We start from the raw sequence: 13542 nt of genomic DNA, 5'->3' as shown, positions 1-13542 counted from the left end.
TCCCCGCATCTCCGATTTGATGTATGTATGTTGAACTTATTTTGCACCATACTTACCCAACCATACTAATCGGAGGTGCGGGGAGAGAACAACAAACGAAAGACGAAAAGCACTTAAAAAGAAATGAGTTTTCAATCTAGATTAGCACCTTTGCATATGTACGGTGTGGAAGAATTTCAACATTCATGCATAGCGTAATTCACTGATATTAGTGGTTCAAAGATGTTAACAACATTATTTTACCATCTCATTTCTGATACCAACAAGTCAAATATTTGGTCTTGGCCCATGGACTAGTCGATGTGATGTTGAGCCCTGCTTGTGTTTTCCATTCGCAGCACGAGGTTAGTGAAATATTGTGAGCATCGCTGTAAAGTAAACACCGGATTCATTTCAGCAACCGTTTTGAATTGTTATTTACTTTCTATCCTAGAGTGCCAACAAAACATGTATGCAGTGGTTTGAATGTGTAGGTTTGAACTGTCATCCATTGTCGAATGCGTATTCCGGTGGTGATTTTTACCTTTGCAGACTATCAGCGTATTAATATAAATTACACAACTCTTAAGTGTGGGCCAGTCTCCCCATTTGCCAGCCAATTTGTGTCTTACTCCGTTTGGTATTTATTTTATGGACCCTGAGAGGCTGATGGGCTGAGCGACACCCCACCCAATCCAGGCATCGTATTCGCAAGTGTCAGATTGTGAGTGCTTCAGGACACAGCGCCACGTAGGGCACAACATTCCTGATAATCCTTACTCCGCTCATGATATCAACACGAGTTACCCAGCACACAGTAGTACAATGAATGATATTTAACCCTATTCAGCCCATTGAAATGTAATCTGCAAATACTGTACAGAGCAAAGGTGGAAGTCTGCAATTGCCGGCTCACACCACTGCTGGCAAATGGGCCTGCACTAGAGGGACCCCCAGAGAGAGCCCCCCTTTAGATGAAATGTGGCCTACCCTTCCACGCTGGACAAACGTCTCGGAAGAGGTGGGCTTGCCCACACTTTACCCCACCCAACGCGACCTGCGAAGGAGATTAACTGCGGTGCACCCGTTCACACTGCTGCACTGTGGGCTGAGGCAGGGGGTGTGGGGTTAAGAAACCTGCAGCACTTTCAACTGCCGTGCCCGCAGAGAGAATCGAATCTGCGACCTGTGGATCGATTGTCCTGTGCCCTAAGCATTACACTACGGAAGTATCCTCCCCCCTCCCCCCCCACAGGACTGTGTTGTGTAAATATCCCCTGGAACTACCTTCAGCGAGACATTGGCCCATTTATTCTTTGGTTCTTTTCGGTTAAGTCACGTGACTTAACCGAAAAGAACCAAAGAATAATTCCTGCAGTCACGAAAGCTCCTAAATTAAGATTGGCCCATTTGTTTATATTTGCGTTGAACTCCTTTCGCACCGTACGTAGGCAATCCGTGCTAATTGGAGGTACGGGGAAAGGACAACAAATTGAACACAAAAGGCATTTCTAAACAAATTCGTTTTCAATCTAGATTGAAGAGTGCATAGCTCCAGTGGCTTATTAATATCGGGAGGAAGAGCGTTCCAGACGGCTGCAGAAGCGCATCTGAAAGTGTGCGATGCAGTGACCGTCTTTGTTTACATGTAGTGGCCTACTACACTTCTGTTTGGGTGGACAAGTGATCAAAGAGGCACCACAGTGGCGAGGTATCTGATGTGCGGAGACCGTGGGTTCAATCTCGACCCTGACGCCTGTTCTCCCTATGGTTGCGTGGATTTTTCTCCGGGTCCTCCGGTTTTTTGCCTTCCACATTCAGAAACTTGCATTCGAGTATTTGTCTGCTGCGATACATTTCCACGTGACGAGCCACTTAGTTGAGCTATCATTTGTGGCCAGGTCACTTCTGAAAACAGCTAAGTGTAGCTCAGTGGACCTTACCTGGTAAAACATAAAACTGTTAAAAAAACGAAGTGGGGAGACGGTGCTGTATGCTCTACCCATGCCATTTGTGGCTCACTGAGGTGCTTTTATGCTAAGCACAAACAATTCTTTCTTGAACTTAAATGCAGACTTTTAACCTCGCTGACAAATGTAAACCAGACCGCTGTGCTTACCAAAGACAAAAATAAACCCACGGGGCATCTTTCAACGGTGTTTTGCGAAGTGAGGCGGGACCTTGTGCCGTTTGTCTCGTGCTTTGAAGTTGTGTTAACATTGTTTATACGATGTTGTTTATTTTAAACAAAACGCAGAGTGCATAGCTGCTTTAATCCCAAATAAAACTTGTTTTTGCAATTTTATTTAAATATTTCTGAAGAAATTCCTTCTAGAGCATCTCTTAACACCTTTTATTCCACACATGGCCCTATATTGGTACAGGAAGCCATCCCTTGCAAATTCCTTTTTGCCTACACAAGCCCTCTGTGTTTATAACACTGACGGAGCCTTCAATTCACACCTCCTCTTCCTTGGACATTGTTAAACTGGGCCGAATCGACGGAGTGCCATTGGAAAGGTATCTTTCCATTACAAGCATCCATGTAAGTTGACAAATACAAAACATACTTCCCGAGTAACACATTCGATTAAATAATGTACGCGCTGCGATGAAATGTGTGCATGCTGAAACTTCTGTTGTCTATTCTGCATATCTGCGGAAGCTTTTGTGAAGACACGCAATTGTACTCTACGGGGATATCCGTTATCGTTGTTGGAGAGCGGTTGTGTATCGGTTGGCATGCACAGCAGTGCTGAACACTCAGGTTCAGTTCCAGCATAGCACGCCTTTGGCATTTGATGTCTGAATCTTTTTTGGGAAACTCCCTGGTTGAGTCAGCCTAAAATGAGTACATGCTATGGGTGCCAAACTAACGGTGGCGAGATGTTAACTATCTCGCCTGGTATACATGAGGTCGTGCCTTCGATGCTGACACTGACGTCTATATAATTGGAGTCTGCATGTTCTCCTTGTGATGGCTTGGATTTTCCTCCCGGTCCTCCGGTTTTTCCCTCCACATTTAGAAACGTGCGTTGAGAGCATTTGGCTGCTTTCCGTTTCCACGTGATAAGCCACTTCGTTCAGCTGTCTTTTATGGCCAAGTCGCTTCTGAAAAAGGAGCTACATAGCTCAGTGGGCCTTAACTGATAAAGTTTAAAAAAAGTTACCTTTAGTTTCGTTTGATCGTTTTGTTTGCTGTACGGGTCTTAATATGTGTTCACGAACAGCACTTCTCCCCACACAGTCATTGTAAGCTAAACAAAGTGTTTTTGTCTTGGAGTATGAATGTATAATTTCATACGCTTGAGTTTATATAAATCAATCATCATTTGCCCTCAATTAAATAGGATGACTATTCATTTGTATGTGTTTAGAAGATCCTGTGATGTTGCAACTATTTATGCCATTCGTATCATGATTTACATTGTGAGTGTTATTAGTATGTATTATAATTAGTCTGGCTAAAATCTTGCCAAGGAATAAGGATTGTGGGCTGGGTTATGTATTCGTTATTTCAGGGATTATTTTGTCAAACAAAGAAGAGCACATTGCTTATGAAACATATTATCCTTTAAGAAAAATATAAGCAGCCAAGGAGATGTGGAGCGACCAGCATTTCATCTTGTCAGTCACAGAAATATGTATGGGAGGACTGACAAATAGTGGCAGAATGAGAACAATATTATGAATATCTTAATAGCGAACGAAACACTCAACACGTTTGTCAATCGCACCTTAAAATAAAATAAAAATATGAGGCGATCTTTCAGCCAATGGGAATGATCCTTTTGAGCACACGACGTGTACATGACGTTATGGGCTCATCCATTTAATATAATTAAAAAATATACAGTAATACCCCGGTTTATGTCGGGGATGCATTCCTGAAAGGTGCGACAACGAATATCTAAACGACGTCAATCAGAGCGATTTACAGGGGTAGGAGGTGGAGGCCAAGGCTGGGAGGCGACGGATAACGAGACAGGACGGACGATGCTGTGTCAGCGACGTGAGTGTGGGGTCGAGGCGATTCAAATCGGGTAGCGGTGTTAATAAAGTGACGACGTCTTTGCGAAACGACATACAAGGGGGAGACGTATCTCCTTTTGAGGCCACTGTTATTGGCGAATGTGTTAATTTTTTGGGATTATGTCTCCCAATGCAGCAGTATCACCAAATAGTTTGTCAAACGACAGCGAGAAGGAAAGGGCAAAATAATGAAGCCACCGTCACTAACACGAAGGCAACGATGAGGATATCTCAAAATGCAGTGGTGTAGTTTGTGTAGCTCCGTCAGCAATAATGAACGTACAAACAGTAACGGAGCTAGTTGCACATTTCAAATGACACAATTTTTAGATTTAAATAAAACTATACTAAATAGGAAAATTAAAGATGTTCATGTCCTATTAGGCATTACGCTTAAGAGCTTCATAGCAACTACTTTGTCTCATGGCAATGCATCACAAGCCAAACTGGGGCACTGGCATAAATTCCACATTGTTATAGACAGAGACAGAGGCCAGTTTAACCACGGATAAACCACTGTTGATTTCCCATAAAGCGATGCTCATATATAACCAAAGGAGAGCTGAGTCAACTGGGAATTGGACGAATACGTTTATGAGGTCGCACTCATTAGACACAAAGTTATTTCCAACAATACCTTGTTGATCTTGGCAAGGAGCATACACCATCACTCGAACTCCGGTCATCCTCGCAGAGGCTTTTGGCTAGCCATCAAGCAAAGACGATCACTGCATCACACACTTTCAGATGCGCTCCTGGGGCCGTCTGGAACGCTCTTAAAATTTTAAAATTAAATGATGCAGCTGTAAGGGGATTTTTTATGGGGGAGGGTCGGGAGGGGGGGGGGCATTTAGATATTTTAGTCAGGGTAGTTTTTCTAATGTAAATGGTTTAAATTAGATATAAAAAAATTAACGTCCGAAACAAAAGGTACAAACATTGTCATTATTTGCGGATCAACCTGCGTTTGCATCACAGCCCCGTGTGGACCAGCTGGAGGAACGCCGCGGACCACCGGTAGAACCGGGGACCACACTCTGAGGACCACCGCTTTAGTGGAAGCCCTCCTGCTAGCAGTGGCAGTGTTTTTTGTTTGATCGAGTCAGCGATCAACACGACGGTCGTTTCGTTTTCTAACCCCGTGCTCAGTCACCGCTGCTCTGCCCAACGTTTTGGCGGTGCCTTGACTTGCGGCGTGCTGGCTGCTTCCGACAGGTATTACCAGGGCGGCTCACGCACCGGGGAGGCCCGTAGTTTGTCGGAGCTGAGGCTGGCTCGCTCACGCTCCACCGAACGCCCTGACCTTCACCTGGGCCGCTCCCTCACCCCGGGCCCTGGTGGGGGGTCAGCCCCTCCCTCCCCTGCACTCCCAAGGTACTCACACGGTGGAGAACCCCAGCAAGGGGGAGACCCCCCCCCCACTCACCCCTCCCCACCCACTCACCCCTCCCCACCCACTCACCCCTCCCCACCCCACCCCTCTAACCTGAACAAACTCGTGCTGCCACGAGTACTGTGCTTATCTTAGACCAGTGGTTTCTTAACCTGGGGTGCATCACGCACCCCCTGGGGGTGCGAGATGCTCTTTCTGGGGGTGCGAGACATGGCGACATTTTTTCGAAGGTAAATCATGAAAACACAAATTAAGCACGGGCACGTAAGTACAACTACTTTGTTTCATGAAACCTATGTATTTATTAACATTATACATTTTTTTACGATTAAGAAACAAAGGAGTGCAAGGCTGCAGAAAAGGTTAAGAACCACTGACTTAGATCATTAGCCTGAGACAAAGGCTCACCAAATAGTAAACCCATCCCCTAGTGGTGGTAGTAATAGTCTTGCCACTGACTACTCGCCCCTGAAGATATGCACCTTTAAATCTATCATCACTTTAGAACTGATTTCTTGTGTTTAGTTTGTTGTCCTTCTCCCGAGTACCTCCAATTAGAATGGTTGGCTACACACGGTGCGGGAGAAGTTGATCATACTTAAATAAGAGGTGAATGTCCATTGCCATCGCTTGAACGACGCGACGCTCGATCTTGTCCGTGAGTTTAATGTCGTTGGGCTGATTGAGATTGAGGTCAATGGGGTCGTACCCATCTCTGTTGGCAGCCCTGAGCCAGTGGTGGAAATTCCATATTAGTCTCTCCATAGTGATGTGGACTATTTAAAAAAGAGGTTTATTTATATTTGCAAGAAGGGCCCAGTAAGCTGTTCGGCTATATTTAATAGGCATCCTGCGATGGTACAGATGTTATATAGTATGAATCTTAGTTGCGATCTTGGTTACAATAGTGCAATCACAGTTGCCTAATACCTGGTGAGCTAAAACAATAATTGGAGCATTAAACGCTCGTTCACGTCACAGTTTAATTCGTTTAGCTACGCCGGGTAGTCGAGGGTTATAAAAAAAAAACGAATATTTCGCCATATTTTTACATTGCCTAATGCAGAAATCTATGAATAATAATAATATGTCTTAAGTTAAAGTGACACTGAATTAATTTATCCCAGAGGCACAATACACTTAGTTGAATCCTGACCAGGATTTAAATAAACTTTCTTTGACTAAATTTCGATTTAAAGCTTTCGTGACTGCAGGGATTCATCTTCTTGGTTCTTTCGGTAAAGTCACGTAGAAGGGAAGTAATAAAATAATAAAAATAAAACATGATAAAATAATTCTCACGACGTTTCGGCCACAACACAAGCAGCCGTCCTCAGGTGAAACCAGGTCTGTCGAGGCGACAGCGTCTGAATGAAACAGCACACGTACTTGGAGCATATATATAAGCTGGGTTGGATGGGGGGGGGGGGGGAAGCCTTGACAAAATAAATTAGCATATTTATGGGAAATGCAGGTATGTGATTAGTACTACTTATGTCCGTGCATTATGCAGGATTAGCAGCATCACAGGGAGGGGATAGGGGTAGCATTATTAACACTTCTTCCCTTTATTAATGCTACCCCTATCCCCTCCTTGTGATGCTGCTAATCCTGCATAATGCAAGGGCATAAGTAGCACTAATCACATACCTGCATTTCCCATATCCCCTCCCTTGGATGCTGCTAATCCTGCATAATGCACGGACATAAGTAGTACTAATCACATTCCTGCATTTCCCATAAATATGCTAAATTCCTCTTAATATGCAAATTATTTTGTCAAGGCTCCCTTCCCCCCCCCCCTTCCAACCCAGCTTATATATATGCTCCAAGTACGTGTGCTGTTTCATTCAGACGCTGTCGCCTCGACAGACCTGGTTTCACCTGAGGACGGCTGCTTGCGTTGTGGCCGAAACGTTGTGAGAATTATTTTATTATGTTTAATTTATATTATTTTATTACTTCCCTTCTACGTGACTTTACCGAAAGAACCAAGAAGACTTTCTTTGACTGTGAGTCAAATCTTCTGTTGGGTTGTTTGAGATCGGTCCATTGGTTTATTTTCTCATTGGCTAAGTGCGATCCTTGGTTGATTTTTTTTGCTCGTTTTTTTTTCTTCTTCCAAATATATCCTTCACCCCACCCAAGTTATTGGAGACTGCAGTCAGTCCCGTGAACGTTGTATTCACAGTGTGGATATGATTCGTTGTGAAAAATAGAACTGCAATAAAGTACTTTGAAATGGTTACAAAGGGCAACATCATTGCAATTCGTAGTGAAAGCAATTGCCTTATACCATTAATATTTACACGATTCCAGAATTGTTATGTTAGATTCCACGGACGTGGCTGTAAAATGTCCCCTTTTGATGACTCAACAAATAATTATTTTTTTAACTAGATTGACGTATTAGGATTTCTAAAGAGTGTTTTTGCAATTGTTTACATCCTGCGTTTTATCAGTAGGTGTTGAGACGTAGATTTGGCGGTTCACCCATGGTCTCATCGGGGTGACGTGTTGTAGATGAATTGGGAAGAAACCTCTTACGTAATTGTTGAAAGAAAAAATGGAGATGGAATTTTAAACACAGCGTGGACGAGGTGGCTGGGCTTCTTAGGGGGCTAATGCGTTGTGTCAGGCTACTGAGCCAGCACCTTAGAGGTCTTCGCGAGCAAGCCCCTAGGGCCAATGCATTAAACTAAAATGCCATTTGTTCAGCCTCCAGAGGCCTCGTTTTGTACGCAGCGAATTGGATGGCATCAGCCAAGTCACCGATGGCTGCAAACGGAGAAACGTAGTAGAGCGTTATTAACACTTTATACGTTCAAATATTGTTACTTTTATATACGTTACGGGGTATTTGCCGTTGAGTTATATGTCAAAGAATGAAAAGTTAGGTCAAAGGAGGATAGGCTCGAAAAGCAGGTGGGTTCTGTTTTATTGTGTTATTTGTCAATCCACTGTGATATGGCAGTTAGAACCGTAAAACAAAAAACAAACTGCCGATGTTTCTCTCAAATTTCATCTCTTGCTCCAGCACAGCGTCGCCATTTTGGGTTTAAAAGTCCGCTCCATGCGCTGGATTCAAATAGAACCCCACAATTGTATAGCTGGGCTTATGGGCCCCAGAAATTGTGAATGCAAGTGAAGTTACTCCGCAGTAATAACCAGGGTGGCTCGCTGAATTCAAACCAATGAGGCTGGGCTTTGCCACTGTCTGGGATGCCACTCTAGGGCTCTACGGTGTGTGCCTGAAAGTCACGTGGAAATTACTTTAAGTTCCTTTTTACATTAACGTTGGATAACACATTTAACTTGGTATGCGATGTGTTTGTCAGATCTGGCTATAATTCTCATTAGTGTGGTTTGCCAGGAGGTAAAATCGTTGAGCTGGTAATACTGGCATTCTGACTATGAATGCAGGCAAGCCACCTTTGATTAAACCAGCTTCTCAGATGAGTCACCAATGACTACATGATAAAAAGCCATCGTATGAAATCTGGTCATTAAAATAATTGGCGTCCAATCTCTTTATAGCAGAGTGGGTGGGGGAGTGCTGCCCCTTCGTGCAAGATATGAGGTCACTTGAAGAGATATCATAAGTAGTTCCATGATAATTCCTTCCTTGGGAAATTACTTAACATGGAGTGTTCCACTGCTCCGTGAGAGTTACAAATGGACTCTTGGAAGTTACCACATGATGCCAATAAATTGGCAGACAATCCACCTCCTTCCCATATCTGTCTCTCCACATGAAAAGTCGTGTTTTTTTATCCATCCCATCTGGGAGTGCCATTTTTCAGCAGGATTGGTTTAATAAAAAAAAACCTCTGGACTAATTTTGACATTCAACATTTTGCTCAGCAGGATAGTCGAGCTCACTTAGACCAATGCTGGGGAACTGACAGGCGTTTATAGGCAAGGACCCGCTCTGTTATACGTGGGTCCTCATTGTAGATAACAAAAGGAACGGTGGCCAAGCACAGGAAGTCATTTGGCTGAGGCAGGCCAATCAGATGCAGCCAGTGACAATACTTGGCTGGTTGCCCCTTGATGTAAGCCAAATAACACGTACCCTGGATCCACTTGGGTTCGTCTCCACAAAACTACAGCCACCCAATTTGTTTCATATATTTATATCACGTGTTTCCCTTCAAGGACATTAACGATTCATTGCTAACATTCTTGCAAAAGATCGAACAGCATAATTAACCTGGCTTAATTTTCTGTGAAAACTGAGATCACCAGAAAGCACGGCAACATGTCTACATTCATTTAGAATTTGCAAAGGACCAAAATCAGCTATTTCAGTAGCTGCCCGAATGTCCGTTCTCTCATGATCTATTCTCTATGCCTTTGTGATTGGATGAGAATGACAGCTTAAAACTTGTCGGGAGTGTCTATGATATTACCGTCCACTGGACTTCCTTCAGTAATGAGGGCTTATGCCAATGTGCATTGTGAATGAGAACCAAATGCCATGTTCTTGATTTAATGCCAGTTGACAGTAATAGTCCTCGTGTCGTGTGTGCGTGTGTGTCAGTCTGTACATTTACACAAATTTACGTAATCACTCCACTGTCCCATCAGTGAGCTCCTCTGGCAGGCGAGGCTGTGTAGGCTGGGTTATGTAGCCCGAATGCCCAGCCACTCGATGCCCAAGCAGCTTCAGTTTGGCTGGATAGAGAGAGCTAAATGGGCACAGCACAGGCTAGAAAAGAGATGGACTGATGTGGTACAGAAGGATGCAAGGCCGTAGCCATGGAGTCAACATTGGGGGGACCAAATCTTCCAGGGGGTCTGGGGTCCCCCCCCAGAAAAAAAAATCTCAATTTGAAAACGAATTTCCTGCCATTTCCTGCCTAAAATATAAAAAAAAATCACTAACACATAGGATTTACTTTTTATTTATTTTGTAACAATAATGTCTAATAGTATATTGTATTACATTGCTCTGTTTTTCTTTTTTACCTTTTGTTTTTTCATTGTATGTAATGGCAGAGATTAGGGATTTATAAAGTACAACCATAAGCACAATCATATAAACAGAAATCTATTTTATTGCAATATATTGGGGGGGGACATTTTGAGCATATTTGAAAATTGGGGGGGGGGGGGGATGTCCCCCCCCCCCCCAATATATATATTATAAATACGGCCTTGGAAGAATGTGTAACGGAGTGGACTTGCCAATGGCAGGTACCAGTGTGGTGTAAAAATCGGCCTCTGTGGAGGAGGCTCATGAACAGTGCCAGTTCGCTAAGACGCAGTACTTGGGCACAGTGGGGACCACAAGCGGTGCATCTGCCTGTCATGTCGGTCAATCAATCCATGGCACCCGGGTCTCTTCTGTAACCTCCTGTCAGTGAACATCACCATGACACAATCGCCATGGTGATGTCACCGCCACTTAGTGGCGATCGGCAGTGGTTATTTTCGTTATTTTATAATCATTCACGAGTGTATTCCTGTTTAAGAGTTCACTCCTTTGAGAAATATGTACGCGCATCTGTCCCCATATACAAGTGTGCATGCAAAGTTGAACAGGTGCTTGAGTGTTTATTATTTATTCTTGCGTCGAGCAGGTCACCCATCCCATCGTGTATTATGCTGGCCTTAATCGGTGCTCGCCGACAGGGGATCTTTGGATTCTTTCTCCTGCAGACGAATGTTTATTTATTTTTGTAATGGGTTCAACTGAGTCGCAGACGTAGACTTGGAGGCAACACATTTATTTAACTTCAATACATGGGGTAATTTCTCCTTAACAGAATAACCACCTATGGTGGTGACCACCAGGCTAACTACACTAGTTACAACGTAACTGCTACTATGCACCGGAACCAACAGCTCGGGTCCGGGTCCACATGTTTGAGACTCGTTGAACGGAGAACGTAGACGAAGGCTTCTTCCAGGATGAACAACGACCCGGGTCCCTTTCGAGACCCTGCTTATATTCTCTGTGGCGTGGCTGGCTGCGCCTTTGGCAACGACCACCTTCCAGAATCCTCGGGAAGGATCTGGGTCCCAACCACGTGACCACCCCTAGCCCCCACTTGGGGCCCTTTTCTAGACTTAACTGGTCACGTGTCCTCCCAGGTCAACCAGAGTGCCATGGCCTCGAGTAACCTCATCCTTTGGCCGGCACTCACACAACCTGTCCTGTAGGGTTGGCACTACACGCCAAGCATGGTGCCATCTAGCGCTATCAATCAGTGCTCATGGGGCCCCTCTAGGGCCGGTACTACACCCACACCTTTGTGGTATCCACAATATTGTTACACTGCACGCCGTGCCTCTCTAGGGCCGGCACTGCACATTGACATCCTGCGATGTCACTACAATTCTATAAATTATCATTCTCTGTCCAATACCCATTGGAACGATGTACAATAGACCGTGTATGGAGCAATGACGCAATAAGAACACTGTGCTATGAACCCAGAGACCAGAGTTTGATTCCTCACTTCAGTGGTGACCGATTTCCAAAACTGACCCTGGAGCACCCTCCACTCCACCAGCTCACACTGACCCGTGTGGTGCAGAATGATCGACCAACTCCACAACCCAACACGGCGTGGGAGATGCCTTCATCTAGCAGCGGGTCGACAGAGAGCTGCGGTTGCTTTGTACCACTGGGCAAGTCTAGCCACCAGGGATGTGTTACGTCTCCAATTTGAACTGGGCAAATCTGATTTATCGTTCACTGTTGATTGGCGTAAAGATTGTGAAAGGGCGTGATGCAAGTGGTATTGTTACCTCTGCATGTGTGTGTCCATGGTGCATTGTAGCTTCACCCCATGTCACCGTAGTTCCGTTCATCAGATAGCAAGGTTAACAGCACATAGGTGTAAATGTGTCGAAACCCTCCACCACCCGACACAGCCAATCAGTAAGGGATTTGTCACGTAAACAAAACGCCAAATACTTACTACTTCAGCCCACCGGTGTGTTGGAGAGTGGATGTAAATACCAGCGAAACGTCGTACTACTCAGATTGTAAATGTTGTGGATACACTCTCCAACACACCGGTGGGCTGAAGTAGTAACTATTTGGCGTTTTGTTTATGTGACACATCCCTTACTGATTGGCTGTGTTGGGTGTTGGAGGGTTTCGACACATCTATACTTACGCGATCTAACCCAAAAACCTTTATTATGAATAATATTGGTCGTGAAAGCCTACTTGTTAAACTGAGCACGTAGGTGCTTTATCATTCCTCATTAAATGCGTTATTGTACACCAGATTATTAAGTTTGATCATTCGGAATGATTCCTTTAGATTTTCCTAATTGCAGTGAAGTGACTGGCATGCCTACATGTTCGCTATAATGAAGGGAATCTTAACGTTTTGCGTCCGCTCCCACTATTTGATTCCCACTATTTGCTTGGGACTGTAGATCTACACTACTTAATCCACTTTTCATTTAAATCATACCGATTGCCACCCCGTGTAATTATCTTTAATAACAGCCGTCGTAAAATTACCTTTGTCTCCTAGAATTCTCAGCTGGCGACAATTCAAAGCGAAACCGATTTCGACGTGACCCGTACAGTGGCTTGATACTGCGGTGCTTGACTTGCGGTCTGGAGGTTGTCAGTTCAATTCCTGGTTGGGGAGTAACATCAGCCCTTCCTACCTCTGGTGTTGATAAATGTGTCCACCGCTCGGTGGGAAAACAGACAGAAATCATTATCTTTGATCAGGTTGGATCATATTTAGACTACACGTTGCTTTCCAAAGGCGACCTGGGTTGCCTAATAAAACAGATAGAAAAGCAGCTACAGCGGAATAAATGCTCCAGTCGCAAAATACAAACATGTCAAAAAATCAACTAAATAGCTTGCCCTATAAGGTGACTCACTGCCACCATGCAAATGTGGCATTTCCCCCACTGTCTCGTAGCTGGAAAGAGGAGATGATTACCGCTCCATGCTCGTTTGAGATGTTAACTATCTCGCCTGGTGTACAGGAGGTTATGGGTTAAATTCTGACCCTAATGAAGTTTGCATGTTCTCCCCGTGGTCACGTGGATTTTTTTCCGGGTCCTCCGGTTTTTCCCTCCACATTTAGACACCTGCGTTTAGAGTATTTGGCTGCTATACATTTCCACGTGATACGCCACTTTGTTGAGCT

At 44.3% G+C, this 13542-nt stretch overlaps 1 protein-coding gene across 10 annotated transcripts in view; it reads left to right on the top strand.

Moving 5' to 3' along the window:
- The window catches only part of LOC144938461 (regulating synaptic membrane exocytosis protein 2-like), a 267561-nt gene that overhangs the window by 211111 nt on the left and 42908 nt on the right, over positions 1-13542 (top strand). For all 10 annotated transcript variants that reach the window (XM_078866297.1, XM_078866289.1, XM_078866291.1 and 7 more), the window contains one exon: positions 5227-5385. In XM_078866297.1, coding sequence (XP_078722423.1) covers positions 5227-5385 — 159 coding nt within the window. The remainder of the gene's footprint in view (positions 1-5226; positions 5386-13542) is intronic.

The sequence above is a fragment of the Lampetra fluviatilis genome, chromosome 22 (assembly GCF_964198595.1).
Source record: "Lampetra fluviatilis chromosome 22, kcLamFluv1.1, whole genome shotgun sequence".
Classification (NCBI taxonomy): domain Eukaryota; kingdom Metazoa; phylum Chordata; class Hyperoartia; order Petromyzontiformes; family Petromyzontidae; genus Lampetra; species Lampetra fluviatilis.
Note: the sequence above shows the minus strand (reverse complement) of the source record. Positions and strands in the feature narration are given on the sequence as shown.